General features: G+C 39.2%; 2 protein-coding genes across 3 annotated transcripts in view; one reads left to right on the forward strand and one right to left on the reverse strand.

Annotated features, from left to right (window-relative positions):
- LOC108676684 overlaps positions 1 to 9,108 on the reverse strand; it is a 25,616-nt gene extending 16,508 nt beyond the window's left edge. For both annotated transcript variants that reach the window (XM_047881753.1, XM_018164803.2), the window contains exon 1: positions 9,094 to 9,108. The gene's annotated coding sequence lies outside the window, so the exon portion shown is untranslated. The remainder of the gene's footprint in view (positions 1 to 9,093) is intronic.
- LOC108676683 (serine/arginine repetitive matrix protein 2) lies at positions 2,582 to 17,798 on the forward strand. The gene is made up of 6 exons (XM_018164802.2): positions 2,582 to 2,648; positions 10,427 to 13,425; positions 13,769 to 13,875; positions 14,277 to 14,398; positions 15,380 to 15,674; positions 15,934 to 17,798. Exons 2-6 carry the CDS (start codon positions 10,432 to 10,434, stop codon positions 16,583 to 16,585), a joined length of 4,170 nt encoding a protein of 1,389 aa, XP_018020291.1. The 5' UTR covers positions 2,582 to 2,648; positions 10,427 to 10,431; the 3' UTR covers positions 16,586 to 17,798.
- The last annotated feature ends 3,343 nt before the right edge of the window (positions 17,799 to 21,141 follow it).

The following is a 21,141-nucleotide window of genomic DNA, read 5'->3' on the forward strand; positions in this document are numbered from 1 at the left end:
GCATTGACTCCTAAAAAATAATCTCTTAAAATTTCTGCCTAGTAACACTCATCTGAATGAAGAGAAAAACGATCAACTGCAGCATGGATATTGTATTTTCAAATTTTAGTGTTTTTGGAGGTGTCATTTTTTACGCTTTCATTTACTGTGGTACCTGTGGAATGACATATTTAGTGTTCCCAATTGGCCGTATACATTTCAGGGACGGCACCATGTGTCGGAAGCAGGATACGCTTTGTTATTTGTTTAATTGAAAGCAAGGGGAGAAAGTCATCTCATGACTGTCATATAAAAAAGCGTCCTCAAAAAAGCATAAACGATCGCCTTCATAAACGTAAATATCGCTCCATGTGAGTTATTTGTTCGTCAACTTATTTCAGGCATGCCCGAATGCAATCCACTTCAGAACAACTATTGCCCTGGTTAGTTGATGCCGAATGTGCCTTGGCACCCTTATGTGGGGAGGCTTAGCTAAAAGGACATTCCTACAACTGTGATCTTGCAGGGTTTTGACACGAGCCTCACTCTCCCGAGCCTTTATCACGACCCACAGTTTGCGGGTCAATTGCAAAGCTCTTCGGTCGTAATCAATCACAATAAAAAGCTATCAATCGATCATAACGATCGTGATAAAGGCTCGGGGAGTAAGGCTCATGTCAAAACACAGTAAGATCACAGTTGTAGGAATGTCTTTTAGATATATAGGAATAATTATTAATTTATTATAGATATGATGAATTTCTTGCAATAAGGTTCATGGATGCCACCAGGAAGTGGCAGACTTACCAATGCTTTAGTCCTCGCAACACCAAGAGATTTTCCCGTTCGGTGGAGGATTCAATTTCTACAAATATATGTAAGATAATTGTTCGATAACTGCATGATGATATTGGGATAATTCTGATAACTGCATAATGATCGTGACGTACGCCTTGTTGTATTATATTTAATGAGGACTGGTCGATCATGGAGGAGAATGCTGGCAAATGTGTATCCATGTTGGCAAATATGTCGTGAAGGAGTATATTCATTAGTGGCTAGGGTAGTTTCAGTTTTTCATGTCTAAGGTATTCGAATACTTTGGAAGATATGGAAGAATCTACGTGCTTTACTGTGTGACCTTCAGCCCGTAATCACACCCACCCGTAATCAGCCTGTATTTTTTGAGGCGGGGGCGCCCCTGCAGGATGGTGAGGAGGGAATCCACAACACATGTAAAAGGTTGTAATGCAGTCTTATCTACGAAAAAAAATTGTAGAAACAGAAATAGATAGATAATAAGTCATACTTTCTTAGCAACAGGCAGTTACTTCTGAAAGTCTGTTAATTCTCCTTATAGTCTCCAGGTATAGGAATAGTTCAGGCACTAACGAACAGAACCATAAAATATAGGCACGTAAGGTCACAAGTGATTGAGAAACATGAGCGAAAATTCTTGAACTTGTGTTCAGATTGCCCATTCAGCAAACGACCGGTGGCTGGAGTGAGATTGGTGGCCGATCTGAGACGTAAGGTGCAGCATCTTGATGTGTGCCATGGAGCACGGCCGAGTGGAGAGTTGGTGACTGGGATGCGATCATGCGACATGTAACTTGATGTAAGGTGCCGAGTCTCATGTTACCGAATACGTCTGAGTTTCAACATAACCGTGTAGAAACACTTAAATGTTCACTCTTTTAAGTTTGGACAAACTCACCTGCTCTTTGAGAGGGCTTGCTGGCCCTGAATTTAGTTCTAAAACAAGTAAGGACTAAATGGAATTTCAAACTAATCTCAAGCTGGCTATGTGGCAGTTTAAAATTTGTCATAGTAGTCACAAACAAATTAGAAGAAAATATAACTCAGTATTCACTGCAGTGAGTGACAGAGAGCGCATTTTCTCGTCGACAAAAATGTGAAGTCACGGAAAGACAGACGGACATGACGGCCACAGGAGCGCCTTTTTCCATAAATGAGAAAATGCGCTAAAAATATTGCACATCTAATAAATGCATGTGATATTTTGTCAATTGTCAAGCTTGACACAGGAATGTTTTAGGTGCACGAACATTGAAAAATTATGTCCGTTTCCTCTAAATATAAATAAATATGAATATTACTATCAAATATATGATAAACCATAAAATATAAATCCAAGTCAAGCAAATTTAAAGCTTCATAATTGTTAATAAAAGTTACTCTCTAGTCTTCGGTCCGATCGTTGTAGAAATTTGTGATCGAAATTTGATCACAATTTTTCACGACCGTCGGGAAATATTTATCATTTATATGCCTTCATCATTGTGCCAATACTATTATATTATTAACATTATTCCAACACAGGACTTCATTAAAAAATTTCTTGGCATCAAATCGTTACCAAAATCATGAGTAATCACTAATGAGATAAATTTTTAGCAGTAAATATTACTATGAATTTAGCATTTTTCGCAAAAATATCCCATCGAATAAATATATATATAGTAAGTGATCTAAATTGAAATGAAATTTAGTTATTTATCTCAAGATGCTACAAATCTACAATTGCCTTTCATCTTGCCTTGATGTACATGACTTTTAGTATAGTGAAGAATGTGTGTGTGAGTGGGGCAGATGCAAAATTATTCTGCGATGTTTTTCATATCAAAATCATTGTTTATTTAATTTATGTAAGTATTGGAAACAATTAATAATGACTTGATTTTATAATTTATTTCTGTTGTTTGTCAATTCATGTTTTTTTGGCTTCTGTGTTGGTACGAGTACGACATGTGGAATGCGAATCGTCAACGATTTCTCACCCATGCTTGTTTTCTCCGCGCCATGACTTGACTTATTTATATGAATAAACTTAGGGCTACATTAAATTCCTTACAAAGAACTTTTTGGGGGTTCTCGTGGTTCCTTTTACTCAACATTTGTATTTTAATGTGTCAATGAGTTTTTTCTTATTTGACCTAAATGAAATAGGTAGGTATATGCAAGATCAGCAAGAATTGGCGTGATTGGCAGTTGCCTCGCACAATCACATGACAATCTTACAATGCCACATGCTCGTTTTAAATGTCAGTTTATAATAGTTAAGCATGGTCATGAATCATGACAGTGGGATTAGTGGCCAAGCCAGGACTTTTTAGATTTTTCCTCTCTGAGTCAAATGAAATGACCCTGGTCCCTGAAATACCTAATCATCATTCATCATCATTGAAACCAGCTTGAGCTTGGCAGCTTCTAAATTTCATACCTAGTGTGTTGTGGCCACTGGTCAGTGGTCACTGTGGTCAGAGTTGTAAGAATTTCAACAACTTTTGGAGGAGTTAAATGACCAATATTTTTATTTTTCAAAAGCTGGATAGCAGGATAAACAGTTGAGTTAAATTTTACAACAACTAGGCCTGCTGCCTAGGCCCCTAGGGTANATAACTCCTTCAATACTTAACAGATCTGCTTAAAATTAAATTATCAAGATTCAGATGCAGTAAATGAAAATTGGAATATGTGCACTTTATTTATGGTATTTAATTTCACGATAGGGGTTTCTTCCGAAGGCATGCGGATAAGCATTCTTTCAACCAGGTATCATATCAAAATTAAATCATGAACATGAACTCCCTAATGCCTTCAGCACGTGTCTAGATCATAGCATTTCTTTCCGACAACTGCTGCGTTCTCAAGTTATAAGACTTATTATTCGACTTGTGACCTGTCATCCAAGACAACCAAAAATTATATCCAAACTTCAGATATGATTCCAATGAAAAATAGCACTTAAACCTTTTTCTCGCATCTATGTAGTACATTTTTTGTGCATAATAATCTTGTTCACTAATTATAGGACATCCATGATGATGGAATCTTTGGCTTACACAGTTCATTTAGTAATAATAATAATAGCAGTTTCAGCATTTAGTAGGCCATAGGCCTGTCGCTGATTCTTAACATTGCAGAACATTCACAGCATTTTTGCGGTCTTGAATTCGCAATGCACTGCTACAATTCTGCTGTGCTTAACTGCCCGGCCTCCTTGCCGATTCTGACCAAAAACTGGCGCACAGAGCTGGGATCTAACCCGCCCCTCTCTGCCCCAATCTTGGTACTCTGAACTTTAACCACTGGGCCACCCTGCGCAGTACCAATTTATTTGAGTAAAAACCATTTGCCATTGAGCTGCCCATCCAAACCTGTAACTCGTGGATAAAATAAATCTCGGATGTCATTTATAAGTCATTTATTAGCAAAAGATAATTGTTAAAACAAATTCCCCATTGATTCATATTAAAGCGTGTGATCTGACCTGCAACATAAGATACTCATATAAATTTTTCCAATGAGTTGATTATCATGGAATATGTGCGTGTTACAAACATCTCGGACAAATTTGAGACCGTAAATGCTGCCGGTCTCACTGTAAATATCTAAATTCAGTGAGCAATCAATATTCCCAAAGTAATGACCTTAGCTCAATGAAACTTGTACACGTACCGTAAAATGGGGTAACTTTGACCACTTTTTTATTTAAAAACAATGCCATTTTTTTACTAGATAAATTAGACTTAAATTGAAACATGCAAAATACAGGTCTATATGTACTCTAGCTTTACTTGCCATAAATTGCTGACTCCTGCCTCTCATAGTTTTGATGTAATTTTAAAAAAAGTGATGGTCTTTGTTACCCCAGCTCTTGGGGTTTCTTTGACTGGGTGGTAAAATCAAAGGTATCATATCAAAATTAAATCATGAACAAGAACTCACTAAAGCCTTCAGCATGTGTCTAGATCATGGCATTTCTTTCCGACAACTGCTGCGTTCTCAAGTTATATGACTTATCATTAGACTCGTGACCTGTCATCCAAGACAACCAAAAATTATATCCAAACTTCAGATATGATTCCAATGAAAAATAGCACTTAAGCCTTTTTCTTGCATCTATGTAGTACATTTTTTGTGCATAATAATCTTGTTCACTAATTATAGGGCCATTAGGTTTTAGCCATTTTTATTCAGAAGTGTCTTAGTTACATGAAATTAACCTCAACATCCATGATAATGGAATCTTTGGCTTACACAGTTCATTTAGTAATAATAATAGCAGTTTCAGCGTTTAGTAGACCATAGGCCTGTCGCCGATCCTTAACATTGCAGCACATTCACAGCATTTTGCGGTCTTGAATTCGCAATTCACTGCTACAATTCTGCTGTGCTTAACTGCCCGGCCTCCTTGCCGATTCTGACCAGAAACTGGCGCACAGAGCTGGGATCAAACCCACGCCTCTCTGCGCCAATCTTGGTACTCTGAACTTTAACCACTGGACCACCCTGCCCAGGACCTATTTATTTGAGTAAAAACCATTTGCCATTGAGCTGCCCATCCAAGCCTGTAACTCGCGGATAAAATAAATCTTGCATGTCATTTATTAGCAAAAGATAATTGTAAAAACAAATTCCCCATTGATTCATATTAAAGCGTGTGATCTGACTTGCAACATAATGATACTTGTATAAATTTTTCCAGCGAGTTGAATATCATGGAATATGCGCGTGTTACAAACGTCTCGGACAAATTTGAGACCGTAAATGCTGCCAGTCTCACTGTAAATATCTAAATTCNTGGAAATTTTATTTCAGTTATTTATAGACAGATAACTTGGAAATTGCCATTGGAAATTGGAAATTTTATTTCAGTTATTTATAGACAGATAACTTTGAAACTTGGTACACATACATAAAAATAAATTTAAGACTTTTTTTATTCATGTGAAATTTTCGAAAAAATTAAAGAAAACTTGAAATTATTAGAAAACCAAAGGTTTTTTAAAGGCGACTTGAAAGTACGATTTGGCGGTAAAGGGTTAATTCTGAACTACTGAACTGATTTGGACAAAACATTGAATATACATTCCTAACCTTCCATCGGTTATGTTTAGCTTGTGACAATTTTTTCAATTTTCTCTTTGTTTGCGAGTAATACAGCTATAAGTATATATGGCTGGTTGTCAATGCAAATTTAAAAATTGGCCTTAAAAATGCCAGTCGTTTCTTTGTAGAACTCTCGAACGAAAGTGAAATCGAAAATTTTTTCACTAACTGAGAGGTTAGGATTGTGTATTCAAAGTCTCAATAAAACCTATTCAGTAGTTTAGAAGAAATTTCTTGTTCACTGCAAATTTCGGCCCAAATTGCGATGTACCTCACGAATGAAGATAAATGGAAAAAAACTTGAAAAGGAAGGTAAAACGCAAAAAATTGTCACAAGCTATACATAACCATTGGAAGGTTAGGAATATATTGCGGTGCTTTTATGCATGATATGATTAGTATATTCAAAGTTTTGTTTGAATCTGTTCAGTAGTTTTAAAGAAATTTCTTGGTCATTGCAAATTTTGTCTCAAATTTTTTGTATAACTCAGGAATGAAGGTGAAATGGAAAGAAATTTTACAATCTAAGCATCACCGTTAGGCCTTATGAAGTTTCATCAAGCTTGCCATTTCATTGCTTACAAACTTTCAGATGTACGTAATGTTGAAGTGCACACGTATCTTGAATAATGGCATTGTAATATATTGCATGCAAGCTTTCAGATGTACGTAGTGTTGAAGTGCATGCATAACATGAATACAGGCATTGTGATATATAGCATACAGGTTTTCAGATGTGCGTAGTAAGTTGAAGTGCGTGAATTTTATGCACACAAACATAGTAATATTTTGCATACAAATTTTTAGATGTATGTAATCGGTTAAAATGCATGAGTATCATGCATAAAAGCACCGCAATATATTGCACACCTACATGCTCTTACATGTCAAGGTTAAAATAAAAATATAACATGCAGAAAATTTCCTCAATAAAGTTTGGTTCTAACTTCTAAGTAAAAAAAAAAAAACACTGGCATAATCAGTCCAATTATTTTTGCAAGCTTCAATACATATGATGGTTGCATTGTTCCGGCGCTAAACATTTTACGTCTGCTTGTAATGCGGTGTTGGATCATAAGTTTATCGTGTCGTGTCTCGCCAGTTGGCACTTGGTAGTCGTCATATGTTTATCATGAATAAGTCTCTCTAGTTGGCAGTCGTTGAAAAAGATAAATGACCTATTATTTTAGCTGGAAAGTTGATGTAAAGTAAAAAAATTGGTCGATAACTTCAGCGAAAGTTGATAACTTTGCACAATTTTAATCGAGTCAAGTGATTTCACTATAACAAAAAAAAAAAAAAAATTGTAAGAAACATAACTGAAACAGGAAGGAACATTTTAGTGACAACCATCATATTTTTGGTGAAATAAATCATAGTTTAGGTTAATTACCTTTCATTCTTTGTTGCCCAGTGCTCAATTCTATCTGTGACATTCTATGCACAATTTTGTGATGACTGATGCAGTAATTTTGTATTAAGTGACATTTTTTCACTGAGTAAGGTAAATGTAATCAAAATTCTTTGTTGTTGATTGATTTTTAGTGCATTTCCTCATATATGGAAAAAATGCACTATTGTGCTTGCCATGTCCGTCTGTCTGTCCGTCCGTCCGTCAGTCCGTCCGTCCGTGACCACGTTTTCATCGACAAGAAAATGCGCTCTGTCACTCACTGCAGTGCGTACTGAGTTATATTTTTTCATTAACAGGAGCCTTTGCTAACAAAGGTTCTACTGTAAATGCAATTTTAGAGGTGTCCCTTATTACCCCAGGGGGGTGTCCCTTATTACCCCAGGGGGGTGTCCCTTATTACCCCAGGGGGTGTCCCTTATTACCCCAGGGGGGTGAACTTTTTTCAGGGATTTTTTAGAGGTAATAAATGTATGATTTCTTAACTTGCTTTATGCTGCATAGATAGTAAAAATGTTGAACTTTACACCACTATTTTTAGTTTTGCAATATTTTAATTAGTTTAGCTGCTACAGCATTTCTACAAAATGTTGGAGGACTGTCCCTTTTTTACCCCGCCCGTCCCTTTTTACCCCGTTTGATGGTACTACTCAAAAATCAAAATGGTTAGAAATGATTACAAAATCGCAAAAATATGAAGATAATCAAGAATTTAAAATACCAAAAATCACTCTGAAAAGTCTCAAGGTTCTGACAAATCCCAGTAGTTTGAAGGTTGATGGCTGGAGTCCCATCCATAATAATGAGGGCCTCAGCTATCATGAGTCAGTTGGGGTCAGAGCATTGCATGACAATGCTGGTGCATTCTTCCAGCACCGTACAGGTGATGATCTTGTTGTGGGCTTCCATCAGGTGGTTTCTTGGTCCACCTGACTGATGGTGTTGGGGCACTCCTAACATTCGAGCTCTAAAGGTCCGGTAAGACCAATATAGTATTGGCTTTTATCTTGCGGAAAACTAGTTGAACCAACCGAACAGCAGGACAATGAAACACAATACCAATCCAGATAAATGAACTCAAAACCAAGGAGACAGACGAGATATACATTGAGATGATATGCACATATGATGGTGAGGGGTTAGTGGAGTTAAGGGATGGTACATACACAGGATGAGAATGGATGAAACACAATAAATAAAGAAATTGCAAGAACCCTAAAACCCTAACCAACTCTAAACTATCGTGGTGATCAGTAAAACGTGGTAAAGGGAACAGTGACAATAAAACTTAATACTAACATCTCACACACGTAGAACTCTTCAAGGCAGGCTATCTTCCGAGTTAGGTGATTCCAAGTTTCCATCTTGAATCTCTAGCGTCCGGGTTAAGCTTCAGGTTATGCGCACTCTTGAGACTGGGTCAACCAGCTCCTAGTCCTACCCAGACTGGGCAACAAATCAATGGTTGCCTGTGACTCCCAAGTAACACTGGAGTACACCTTATAAGCAATGAGCACTGAATATCACTGGATAGCACTGAATTACACTGGTCAAGACTGGCTGGCACTGAGTTGCACTGGATCTCTGAATAATACAGGTTGTACTGTGTAGTCCTGAGTATCACTGACTAGCACTGGGCGGCTGAATAGCACTGGGTAATACTGGGTATCACTGGGCGGTACTGAAACTGTGGATAGCACGGAGTAGCACTGGAGTAACACTGGCACCAGGGTCACAGCCCTCCAATCAGTAACCTCAGAGCACTTGTCACACATCAATCCAGTAACCAGTAAAACGTGCTAGGATAGCCCAAACCTGCCACAATCCAGAGAACTCTCAGTGCATAGGCTACTTTCATAATCAATGGTCAATACACATGATCTATAAATGTGATCTGTACCTGTACGTACACACATAGAAGGAATAAGTGTGATCTGGAACGAGAAGAGACACAAGGGATTAGGGAGAAATGCATGAGAGAAGGAATGGCAACACAAAATACATGGAGCAAAAAGCCATTCCCTCACAATGGTGGCACATGAATCATTGGCTTACTGTTGTAGTTGTGAGCCCAATGAAGTCCATGTTGGGGAGAAGTCTACAAACTACTCTATTGCAGGAAAATTCAGACTAACATGATCTGGAAAATTCCTGTTTTTTGCAGGGGTTATTGTTCATTACAAGATTCTGTATTTTCTCATTTTTATAATAGATCAGTAGTTTAATTTGATTATTAGTTACGTTCATGTTGTTGTTTTGAACGATAGAATGAAGGATCCATTCGTCTGCTTTATAACCGCTGGTCATTTGGTTCTCATAGTAGATTGTTGTGTTAGTCTCTGGTTCATGGTTGAGTCTGTTTTGATACATTCAATGTTTTTAAATTAATGCTTAAATGCTTAGATGAACAAATTTTGTCAGCCTACACTAACATATACTATAAAATGGAGTAGGTAATAAGGGATGGGTGGGTAAATTGGGACAGTCTTCCCACATTTTGTAGAAATGTTGTAGCAAGGGTTGGCATTGATTAAATCAAACTGATTAAATCATTTGATCTTTTATGAAAAATCATGATTTTATATTTTATATAAATATTTTTTTATACATTTAAATATATTGAGTGGCAGTCATTAATATATTTTAAGGTATTGTTATTCATGGTTTAGCATAAATGTACTATGACAAATTGGCATATAAAATTTTTGCCTTTAATGTGTATTAGGTCCCAATGAATTGTACGTTTTTGTTACAGAGGCATCGAGTGTTGCAATACATTATACATAGCTAACAGCTTAGCTAATTCTTACAAGGCTATAAGTAGTCTTTAACTATTTGACTATTAGTTATATATTGAGTAAAATATACAATTTAAATATGTTAGCTACTTATACATGGTGAGGCAGAACCGATTGAGCAGTTTTGAGGCAAAATAAAAGAGTAATGGAGGTACATAAAGAAGAAAGTTTATTTTCCTCGAGGTTAGCATAACATACCATGTAAAATACTTATGTTTTGAAAATGAACAATATATGTTTTGTACTAAATGTTTTTTCATATGTATGTACATATGAAATGTTTTGTACTATATGGTACCTACTAACAATATATGTTTTGCAGGAGTCATGCTGTCTGCTGATGTGCCTGAGTTTGTACCAAAAGCTCAACGTGATAGAGCTCCTCTGGAGTCGAATGGAGCAGACTGTGATGTTGAGGAGCAGATTGAAACTTCATCACCAAATATTGAGGACATACCACCCCCAACCACCTCACAAAATGAAGATGAGAGTGTAGAAGTACCTAGGACTGTAGGAGATGCTGTTCATCGTAATGTCACTGACAACACCGTAGACAATACAGATGCTGCTACTGTTGCTCAGGGTTCAATCCCTGGAGCTGAAGCACTGAATCCTGATGAAGTAGACTGCTCATTAAGCCATGTTAATGGTGCTGCTAGCTTGACCATGGTTTCTTCTTGTGATATTAACCATGTCATTGAAAATAAGTACCCTCATAGCAAACTTTCAGCTACTGTTGCTGAATTTATCCCTGCAAGCGTAGTTTACATAAACAGTAATTCCACAGAGTCGCCAAGTCCACATAACCCATTCAGCCCTGCAACTGGCCCTGCATATGTCTATCCTGCCCCATATGGATATTATCCCCCATGGACCCCGGAACTAGACTACTCTTCAGGTTACTATAATTCCATGCCCAATAATGGCCACTACTCAGGAGGAGAGTTGTTTGTTCCTGATGGCGGTTTTGTCTATGATGGAACTGAGACTTACTCCTTGCCTGGTGCTGGAATGGTTATGGATCCCATATACTATGATTCTGGTATGATGGGCATTGATTATGGTGGTGGAGCAATGGCCTATAATGCGTATAGTGGCTTCAGTGGACGTGGTGGCAAGAGTAATACAAACTTCAGCAGACGCCCGTTCAATTCCAACAACAAAAACAAAGGGCGCAAGTTCGAATCTACCAGAGGAGGAGCAAGAGGTGGAGGAGGTCGACAACCTTCTACTGAAATTGGCATCTGCAGCCAAACTGGCGAGATGACTGTTGGAAAGCGCAAGCCTAACCAGGCTCCTCAGACCAAGAGTGATGCTAATGGGTGGTCTTCTCGGTCGCATGTCCACGCATCAAATATTCTTGGTAATGCTAATAACTGGCCTTCTCTAGCTACTGGTAAACCTGATCAGTCAATAGCTGCGCCAGTAGAGCTGCCTCGTCAACAGGAATCTAGTCCACCCTTGCCAGCTGAACCTCTTCTCCCTGTAGCACAGAGCAACAGCTTTTCGTCTATTGCCAGAAAAAAATCTGGTAACGGTGAAAGTATATCAGAGAAGCCAAGGAAAGAGGCGAAGTGTATTCCTAATCCCAAAAATCAAACCCCTGCAAAAGCCACATGTAATGTTACTGAAACGCCTTCGTTTAATGGTGATAACTCAGCAGCTTCCCTTGTTGAAGCAGCATCTAGCATCAGTTGTAATGGTCCGATAAGCAGCTCAGATGATGGCAATGGAGAGAAAATTATCACGAAATCCGACTCTCGTGATCCTGAATCCAGTGAAGCTGCTGAGAACGGGTCTCTATTATCTAAAAGTGCTAAAAAGAAAGCCAAGAAAAAACAGAAGAAGTTGAAGGAGGCAAAGGACCAGATCTCTCAGCAATTCAATCTTGAGACGTCTAGCAAAACCCCAGCTCAAGATGTCGAGCCATCGGCAACAAAAACTTCAACCAATGAAGTTGTATCTCACCCTCCATCTATGGCCGAAGTGTTGTCCAATCGTTCAAAACATGGCAAGATGGCAGCAAATGGTACTGCTCCTTCTAAAATCAATCACGCTCCAGTGAAAGAACCGTGCAGGACGAAGGAGGTTCCTGTCGTCGCAAAAACAGTTGATACTCCAATTAACAATACTGAAATTTCTACTGTAACTGCCGAGGAAAATGTCACTGTAAATAATCTTGCTGAAGTAGATACTGCCACAGAGCCCATAGAAGATGAATGGATTACTGTAAGCAAGAGGTCGAAGTCAAAGAAAAGCCAACTTGCCAAGGCTGAAAGAACTGGGGCCTTGGGGTTTCGCCAGTCACGCAACAGCGTTGGCAATAATACAAATTTTCGGCAACAAAACTCCAACAGCAACGGTGTAAATTTTCGTGCATCCCACTACAGTGTTGAACGGGACCACTATAATCGACGGAATTCCAACATTGAGGATAAGGGCGAAAACTTTCGTGGTTCACAGCAAATCAAGTTAACAAATTCCGAGCATAGACTGGATGAGACAGAACGACCTGCCTCTGAAAGATTGAACCTCCCAGATAAGGTTTCTTCAGAAGTGTACGATATTAATAGTAAGAGTACAACAGAGATCAATGGCAGTGTCAGTGTTTCTTCTCCTGATAAAGTTGCTGCCGTTGCCCCATCTGAGGCTAAATCTAAAGATAAAAATGACCCTGAAACTCAGGAAATATTGAAAAGACGAGCACTGAAAAAGGAAAAGGCAAAGCAGGAGAAAAAGATCATGAGAGAGAACACAGCTTTACAGAAGCAGACCAACGCGCGGAAGGATTCAAAGCTTTCCGTTGTACCAACTGCAGCTGAAAAAACTTGTTCTAATCCAAAAAACTTGCATACGGGGACGTTTGTGATGAACTCTGAGGAATACCCAACTCTTGGGGTGGGTGTTAGCAAGAAGTCTAAACCTTCACCAGATTCTTCAACCAAAATAGAACTAAAAAACTTGAATGGCATCATTCAGAGCTCTCCCAAAAATGTCCCCGTATCGACTTCTGCTTGGACGAATGCAAGCAATCTTGTTGATGAACTGAATTCGTCTGTCGGTGAGATGAATTCTGCAATGAATGGAAGCACCGAGTTCAAAATTAGCAGGCAGCCTTCGAGGTCTGATGTTAAACCTGCTTCGGCTCTGGGCGACAGCAGCGTCAGAAGAAAAGTCAAGAATGGTCAGATGCTGAATTCGGATGATTCGAGTAAAGTCAGGTCTCAAGAGAACAAAGGGAAACGAAGCACTGGCCCCGCTCCCTCTAAGCACGTCAAGTCCTCGCACAAGATTACTCTCAGTTTAGATGCATTAATTAAGGTGCGCCCTGAGTTCATTAACTTCCACACACGGAAGCCTATTTAGCGTTCTAAGTTTCTTTTATTTCGGTCATTGAATTACTAGATCCTTTAGTAAATTTAACTCTTTAATAATTACCTTCCTTCGTGTATTTCTGCTTATTTTTTAAACATCTGTTAGGGCCGTCATATGGATGTCACAAATGTTCCATGACCAGATGTCACTATGGTTATTTTTAGTTCACATATTTTCATGTAAATTCTGTACTTATTATCTGTATTCTGATTGATGAAGGTTCCTACATTTTTCCCCTTACTACCACGCTACCGATGCCGTGTTTAATGCTCGTGTTTGTTGGTGTCAGAGCTCAAGCCAGCGCGGCAAGACAGCTGTGAGGAGACCGCTTGCAGTGCGGACTATGGAGCCCTTGCGACGGCCAGCTGCATCGAGCTCCTCTTCAAAGCCCACAAGGTTTGGAATTAATTCAATTAATTATGGAGTCATTCCATTTCACTTGTCCATCTGTAACCGTAATAATAATACTGCTTGTTTGTCAATGAAAATGTAAAAGTTCGACTGGAATTACGATCTCAAGTGCTCACTGTGCATTTTTATTTGTTCAACTAAAACGTACCATTTTTCTTTCCACAGTAGCAATATTTTAATGTTGCGAAGGCATGCAATTAGTGAACCAATACTTTTAAGCTTTTTAATGATCAGCTTTCCGTTGAAAAAAAAAAATTTGTTCGCGTCCTTCTACGGAATCATTGTTTGCATTTTTAAATTGAATATTCCGTTGTATAATGTTATTTGTATAGCTAACGTGAATCCTCATCAGTGCCAAATAATGTTGTATGCCGGTTCGTTGACAGGCTTGTTGATGGTGCCTCGGCAGGACTGCGTGAGAAAGGCAAGAAGAAGAAGAGTTTAACTCCCGCTCAGCGCTACAGGAAGATCCGCGCGCAGTACAGGGAGAAGTTGCTCATGCTGTCAGGTCTATTGAAGTTCTTTTCTCTTAGTATAATCAATAGAGAAACACCTTAAGTAACATATGAACCGAAGATGACAACAAAAATTATATATATAGACATATTTGGCGTTCAAAATTTGCAGTCTGAGTTTTTCAACTTGGATCATTTCTTTATTTGAGCTAACAGGGAGAAGTTGCTCATGTTGTCAGGTCTATCAAAGTTCACTTCTCTTAGTATAATCAATAGAGAAACATCTTTATTTGAGCTATTGCAGAAGTTGCTCATGTTGTCAGGTCAATCAAAGTTCACTTCTCTTAGTATAATCAATAGAGAAACACCTTTATTTGAGCTAACAGGGAGAAGTTGCTCATGTTGTCAGGTCGATTAAAGTTCACTTAGTATAATCAATAGAGAAACGCCTTTATTTGAGCTAACAGGGAGAATCGCCAAGTTCTTGAAAATACATCGACACTCTGAAAGTCTTCAATTGTTCTTTGATTGATCTCTACTTAGTTTCGTCGGCAAAAATTTTCTGGCTGCATTTGAAGGTTAAAATGATTTCAGGTTGACAGAATTGGTGTAATAGCCTCGCTCTAAATAAGAACTAAGATTCAATTTTTTTTTGGTTGAGGCTTTTTAGCAAGCCCCTTAGAATGTTTTTTACTCAGCGAGCATTTTCTATTATCTTTTACTTCGTGTTCTAATCAATGTTTAGTATTATTCATGTAACGTCATTGAGTTTGTATTGTTTTCGCTAGTTTGTTATCATGCGAGATGTGGAAAAGTCATGTTTAAGCCTTATGTTGTTGACGGTCACTCGTTGCCAGACCTCAAGGGACAAAAGCTTTGACGCCAGTCAATGTATCCTAACACATGTATGGGTAAGCAGTTCTAACTGCAGAGTTTCGTCGTCCTCCGACAGAACTCTTCGCCCCACGACTTGCAAGCGTGTGTAATTTGTCGTAAATGTGATGTAAAGTTGATGCCTATCGTACGTTTAACAGAAATCCAGAGAATACGAGAAGGCGGAGAACCTGCAGATGTCAACACCGAGGGCTTCAGAGAAGACAGTCCAGGAGCTGCTGCCACTGACGGCTGGACGGACGTCGACGAAGTTGGCTGTGTCGTCAAGACGGCTGGTGACGAGGCGGCAGGGCTTGTCAAGGTTGACGCTGACGAGGCTGCTAGTTCCGTAACGACGGACGTCAAGCCGACTCTGAAAAGTCTATCCGTGGCTGACAAATTATTGGACGAAATCCTCTTCTACTCTCAGAAGAAAACTTGTCCCGCTTTAGATGCGTGAGTGTTCTTCATTTGGAATGAATATTATGCATTATTTATTCTCTCGCATTTTATTTATTTTCGAATTTATGCGCATTGTATTTCGGCAAGATGAGTACATTTTTAGAAGTGTCGTAAATTCACGTAGCTATGTAGAGTGCCAGGTATTTGCATGCGAAAATATTTCAATTGCAGCTTGTTTTTCTTTCCTAGCATGAATATTTATTGTGAAAATTCTCTAGTGCAGTTTTAAGAGATTTAATATTCTCCAACACAGATACGTGAAGAACGTCATAACCCCAGAACTAAACAGCAACCTTGAGCTGATGCTCTCGGACTTGGTGCGATTCCAGAGGCGCCAATATGCAACAGAACCCATCAAAGCTAAGGCCAAGCGCCGCTATATCTGCGGCATCAAAGAAACCACCAAAAAAATGGAGAAAATACGTCTTTTGGTTGTAGCTCCAGACCCCGACATGTGGAAAAGCTCGCCCGTTGTGGTCGAGAGCTTGTCCGTACTTCTCCAACGAGCAGAAAGCTTACAAATTCCCGTGATCTTTGGGTTGTCTCGTACGAAGCTCGCTAGAGTGTGTCGGACTATTAAAAACAGGCGAGTGAGTTGTGTGGGCGTCTTGAACTACCAAGGAGCTGAGGAGCATGCTAATGCTATCCTTGCGTTACTTCCAGAACTTAAAAAACAATGGTTGCTTAGAAATGACCCCAAAAAAGTTACTAAATGTGAACCTTCTTGCCAGTCCCTAGCTTCGTGTTCCGATGCAGCTCATGTGCGCGAAAATGCGGCTGCTAAAAATCACACACTTTCTAGAGGCAAGAATGGGATTGCCAAGAATTGTAACGCTGCGGATTCCTCAACATTGGTCTCCCAGAAAATTCTAGACATTCTCAGAAAAGAGGCCGAGTCAAGTTGATGGTGAACCTTGGAGTGATCTACGTTGTTCGTTGGTGTTTCCTTATGTTGTGGTGTATGTATTGGGAGTGCTAAACGTGTGACATTACCAATTTCGTGTTGGGCTTAGCTAGGTCTTTATTTCAAGTTGACGTCTGAGAGTGTGCTCATCGTGTTATTTTCACTTTAATGCACAGTGTACATTTAAGAGTATTTCCTGCTGAACTGCGTATTTATATATATGTGTTTTGGCGCGAACTGTTTCTTGTAGAGTCGTAGTGTCTGCACGGCACTGGACTGGCTCGGCATAATATATCAGTTTTAGAGGGTATATTTCTGACAAGTCAGGCTTAGGATACAGCCAATGGAGTATTTACAAGGGTTAATTTTTACTTATTATTTCATTATTTTCTGCATACTAGTAGGATAAATCAAGTTGTAGCGGTTAGCGTGGCTACGTTTAACTGAATTCTGCTTCGGTTTGGTGGTCAAACTAACAATGCTTACAAGAGTTCAAGCTCGATTTGTTCTGCAATTTAATATCGTTCTAGAGTGCGAAACAATGGTTATTCTTCCTCGATTTTTGTCGTTTACTTTGGAATTATTTAGTTTACTCAACGCGACCTATCGATAGTAAAATTTTTCAAATTGTAGATTTTGTACATGGAAGTCTGTTTGCTTATTACTGGACTTGCATCATATTTTCGAACGGCGTTGCGAACATGTCTGTTCTATCATTTATTGATACCGTCTGTTCTATCATTTATTGATACTGTCTGTTCTGTCATTTATTGATACTGTCTGTTCTGTCATTTATTGGTACTGTCTGTTCTGTCATTTTTTGATACTGTCTGTTCTATCATTTATTGATACTGTCTGTTCTGTCATTTCTTAATACTGTCAGTGTGCATTACGTCACCAACACAGCAGGTCTTAAAAATTTATTAAGGAACAATGGTAAGAAGTCGAAATTATCTATTCTGGTTATTTGTCAGCACTCAATTGTCTTGTTTTTGTCTTCGCTCTTATCTATACAAATCGGGGGTCGTTTTGCGTTTCTGAAGATTGCTATTTCGGTTTTTGGAAATAGGCTGTTTTTTTGAAGTTGCCAGAAAGAGGATCTTTGAATGGATCCTTTTTATGTGGCTGATTTTCCCTCCGATTCGAGGTTGCCCTTTGTACATTCGTTGGTGTAGTTTCGTTGATTAGTTCAAGCTTGGTGTCGCAATGCTCGTCGACCTTACCGATGTTTCGGTATTTATGTAAATCTCATCCCCTGTTGTTTGGACTGGTGTATGGAAATGTGCGTTTTCGAACGCAGTTTTGACTTGTTTAAATTTATAAAGAAAAGAAAATTAAACATGCTTACAGGAAATTTATTTTGTTCTGTTAGAAATAATTTGGGTATTCCATCGTTAACTTGCATGACAGCAATCTAATTTCTCGCACATGGAATGTTCATTTTGCCAAGCACCACCTCAAAAGCAAGAATTGTTATCTGGGTTCTGTTTAGGTTTAACGAACTGGTCAGTTCCTCTCGTACGACAATGGTTGGATGTATTTTTACGAGATACCCGCTATTTCCTGGAGGCAGAGCGGCTGCTGACACGTGTAGCGAAGTGGAGATAGAGCTTCTGTTCTCTTATTTCTAGCGCACAACGTACCAATTCGATGTGCTAATGAAAAAATCCTCCGCATTCGAGTTTTTGTCTATTAAAAGCCCATACTCTCAAAGAAAAGTTATGAGCAACATATTGTTTGCACACGGCTGCTCCGCTCAGCAGCGATAGCTAGAACTCTCGCCTCGCACGTTCCGCTGTCTGCTGCTACTGACATCTATCACTACAGTCACTACGCCTTGGCATGTATTCAGAATACTTTTGATGACACGAGTCTGAGTGAGCGTTAACAGTTCGAACGTTTCGCCTGAGTTGCTCCATTACGTTTCGTCAGCGTCGTAAATGTCCGAGTTACAACTTGACGTGTTGATCACAGGACTCACGCTTTATTATTTGCCTCCCTAATGTGCCCGTCAATTCTCTTGTGATATTTTGTTAATCTCTGTAAACATGAAGCTGTTTTGCAAATTCTTCGTGTCAAGATGCTATGAAAATTTTCATTACGGATATTTCCACCCAGATTATTATTTCCAGCAAGTCGTGTAGCCGACCTGCGTCGTCCGGTTAGCCCGCGGTAGGTTGGTATTACTTGCGATAGCTGGCCGCATATTTATTCTTGCTGTAACATTTGTCACCTTTGCATTATGCTACGCTAGTAATTATTTCCTACAAATCTAATCTTAGCTTGTCTATCGTAATTCTTGTGGGTTTTTGGAGTGTTGAGAGTGCGTGTGTCGCCAGTGTAGGGTCTTGATGCTGTCGCTGACTCGTGTTATTCGTACTAACGAATAGATTGAAAAATTTAGACAGTGCTTGCCTTTTGGCATGAAGGAATTCAGTTTAGATATAAGTGAAACTGTTGCCCTGTGATCCTATTACCTGTGCATTAGTCCTTGAATAGAGCCTGTTAATGTGAGCGCCTCTCGAGATATGTGGCTATTGATGCTTATTTGGGCGCCTGTCGAGTCGCTGCTAGTTCAATTCATAGGTCGCTCCAGAGACTGTCTTCATTAATTTGTTCCGCGTGCTATTAGCCTGTGTAATAATTAATACTACATTACTACTTACGAATGGAATACTTACAAATGGCTGTCAGTTCTTAAATCCCGATCATCTACTTGCTGACAAAGAATTTAGGAACATCCCGTGGCCCGTGCAGATCATGTGTGTGAATATCGTAAATTTTGACCGTTGCTCATTAATCTTGACTGCTTACATCCGGCATATTTATGTGTGTATTACAAAGGGAAAGGTTATTTTCTTGTTCATGTACCTGCTTATAGCTCATTTTCTTCTTCTAACATTTGAACGCACACAATGGAGAACATTTGTCGTATTTTGTGTGAATTTAGAGCTTGAAAGATCTCCTGAAGAATTCAAACTGCAATTGATATATTTCTGTTTTATAAGTCATAGATCAGTGCAAATTGAGTTCTTTATATCATGATGAGGTTATTGCATTACTATTAGTTGTATGTACAATAGTATATCTTATAATGAGTACGTAATGTGTGTTTTAGTGACGCAAATATATGGCGCCTCCAAGCCGGCGAAAGTTATTCTTTTGGATCTGGTGCGGCTCTGCTGCAAAATTTTTTTGCCCATATGTGTCATGTTATACATTGCCAGAAAGCAGCTAATCAACTGCTCTATCATATAATTGCGCTGTATGCGAGGTTTTGTAAATTTAAGAAATAGGAGGCATTTACGAGCAGCATTGGCCATATGGTGCGACGATGCAAGTTACGCTGCGATGACTAAAGGTTGAACGGAGCCATCGTGTTGGTCGCTGATGGAAATCTTCTCTGTCAGCCGTCAACCCAAGCTGTTGCCTAATTGCGCATTGAAAGCAAAGCAACTGCAACGGATTTAGCTAGCGTGGCGTCTCGTATTTTCTCTATATATCAAGTTTTTCAATATTGAAGTAATTTTTAGACTTAGTTGAAAACGACCTTGAGAAAGTTCTTCTACATCCGATATTGTATGGCGGAATTTTGAAAGCAAACGCCTTTAAATTAGTCAAGTTTATGGAGCGCCTAACATTGAATTTCGAATTGAATTGCTGCGCGTTATTTTTGCTAATTTTGTAAATATTTGCTCTTGTCTTGCACTAAGTGTGATGATTTCTTTCTTAAGTTGTTAAGCTGCGCCGTAAGCGGGCAAGCGCCTCGTTGGAATGCAAAAGGGCTTGAAAGATTAAGTGATCAAGTCTGAAAGCTTGTCCATGATAGCCTGTATGTTAGACAATTTAGTGTAGGTGTATTTACAAGACTTAAGACTAATTTGAATAATGCTCACCATGACAAAAGCAGCCTGCAAGCTGAACAGCGGAGACAAGTAGCTAATTCGATAAGTTATCTCTAGACATTTTTAATTTATGATTTGAATGTTATATATAGTCTCAGAGGGATGGTATTTTTGGTACGGCTCTAATCCTCGCACCCGTTCTGCATCAGGTCGCAAATTTTGCTCGGCTAGAATCGCTTTCGGTGCGTGCAAGAACCTGATGAATCTAAACTGAATTTGAGAAGAGGAGCGATAAAAAAATAACGTTATTTTTAACGCATGTTTCGATGGTTATCGTGTAGTCTATATATCCGCATCACATTTGTCACATGTTCCACCGCGCTGGTACGCGTTAGTGTCATCCTCCCACGTGTACGGTTAGTGGCGCTTGATAGTGTCAGGGGTTGGAGGCATGCTAGCCACCAATGTGGAGTGGCAGGGGTTGGAGGCATGCTAGCCACCAATGTGGAGTGGCGGGGGTTGGAGGCATGCTAGCCACCAATGAAGAGTGGCAGGGGTTGGAGGCATGCTAGCCACCAATGTGGAGTGGCAGTTAATGAGTGGCATTAAGACTTATACAAATCTCATCTCATGACGACTCCTGGTTGATGCTTGATATGGATCCTTATCATGTGAGGTAGGGATGTTCAACATGCTTGTGATCGTTATCATG

Source organism: Hyalella azteca, unplaced genomic scaffold (assembly GCF_000764305.2).
Source record: "Hyalella azteca isolate HAZT.00-mixed unplaced genomic scaffold, Hazt_2.0.2 contig8774, whole genome shotgun sequence".
Classification (NCBI taxonomy): Eukaryota; Metazoa; Arthropoda; class Malacostraca; order Amphipoda; family Hyalellidae; genus Hyalella; species Hyalella azteca.

Excerpts from the sequence above, each read along its gene's own strand:
- LOC108676683 (XM_018164802.2), top strand. The coding sequence starts at position 10,432 with ATGCTGTCTGCTGATGTGCCTGAGTTTGTACCAAAAGCTCAACGTGAT. Across the intron at positions 13,426-13,768 it reads GTTTAGATGCATTAATTAAG|AGCTCAAGCCAGCGCGGCAA; the intron begins GTGCGCCCTGAG and ends TGTTGGTGTCAG. Across the intron at positions 13,876-14,276 it reads TCCTCTTCAAAGCCCACAAG|GCTTGTTGATGGTGCCTCGG; the intron begins GTTTGGAATTAA and ends GTTCGTTGACAG.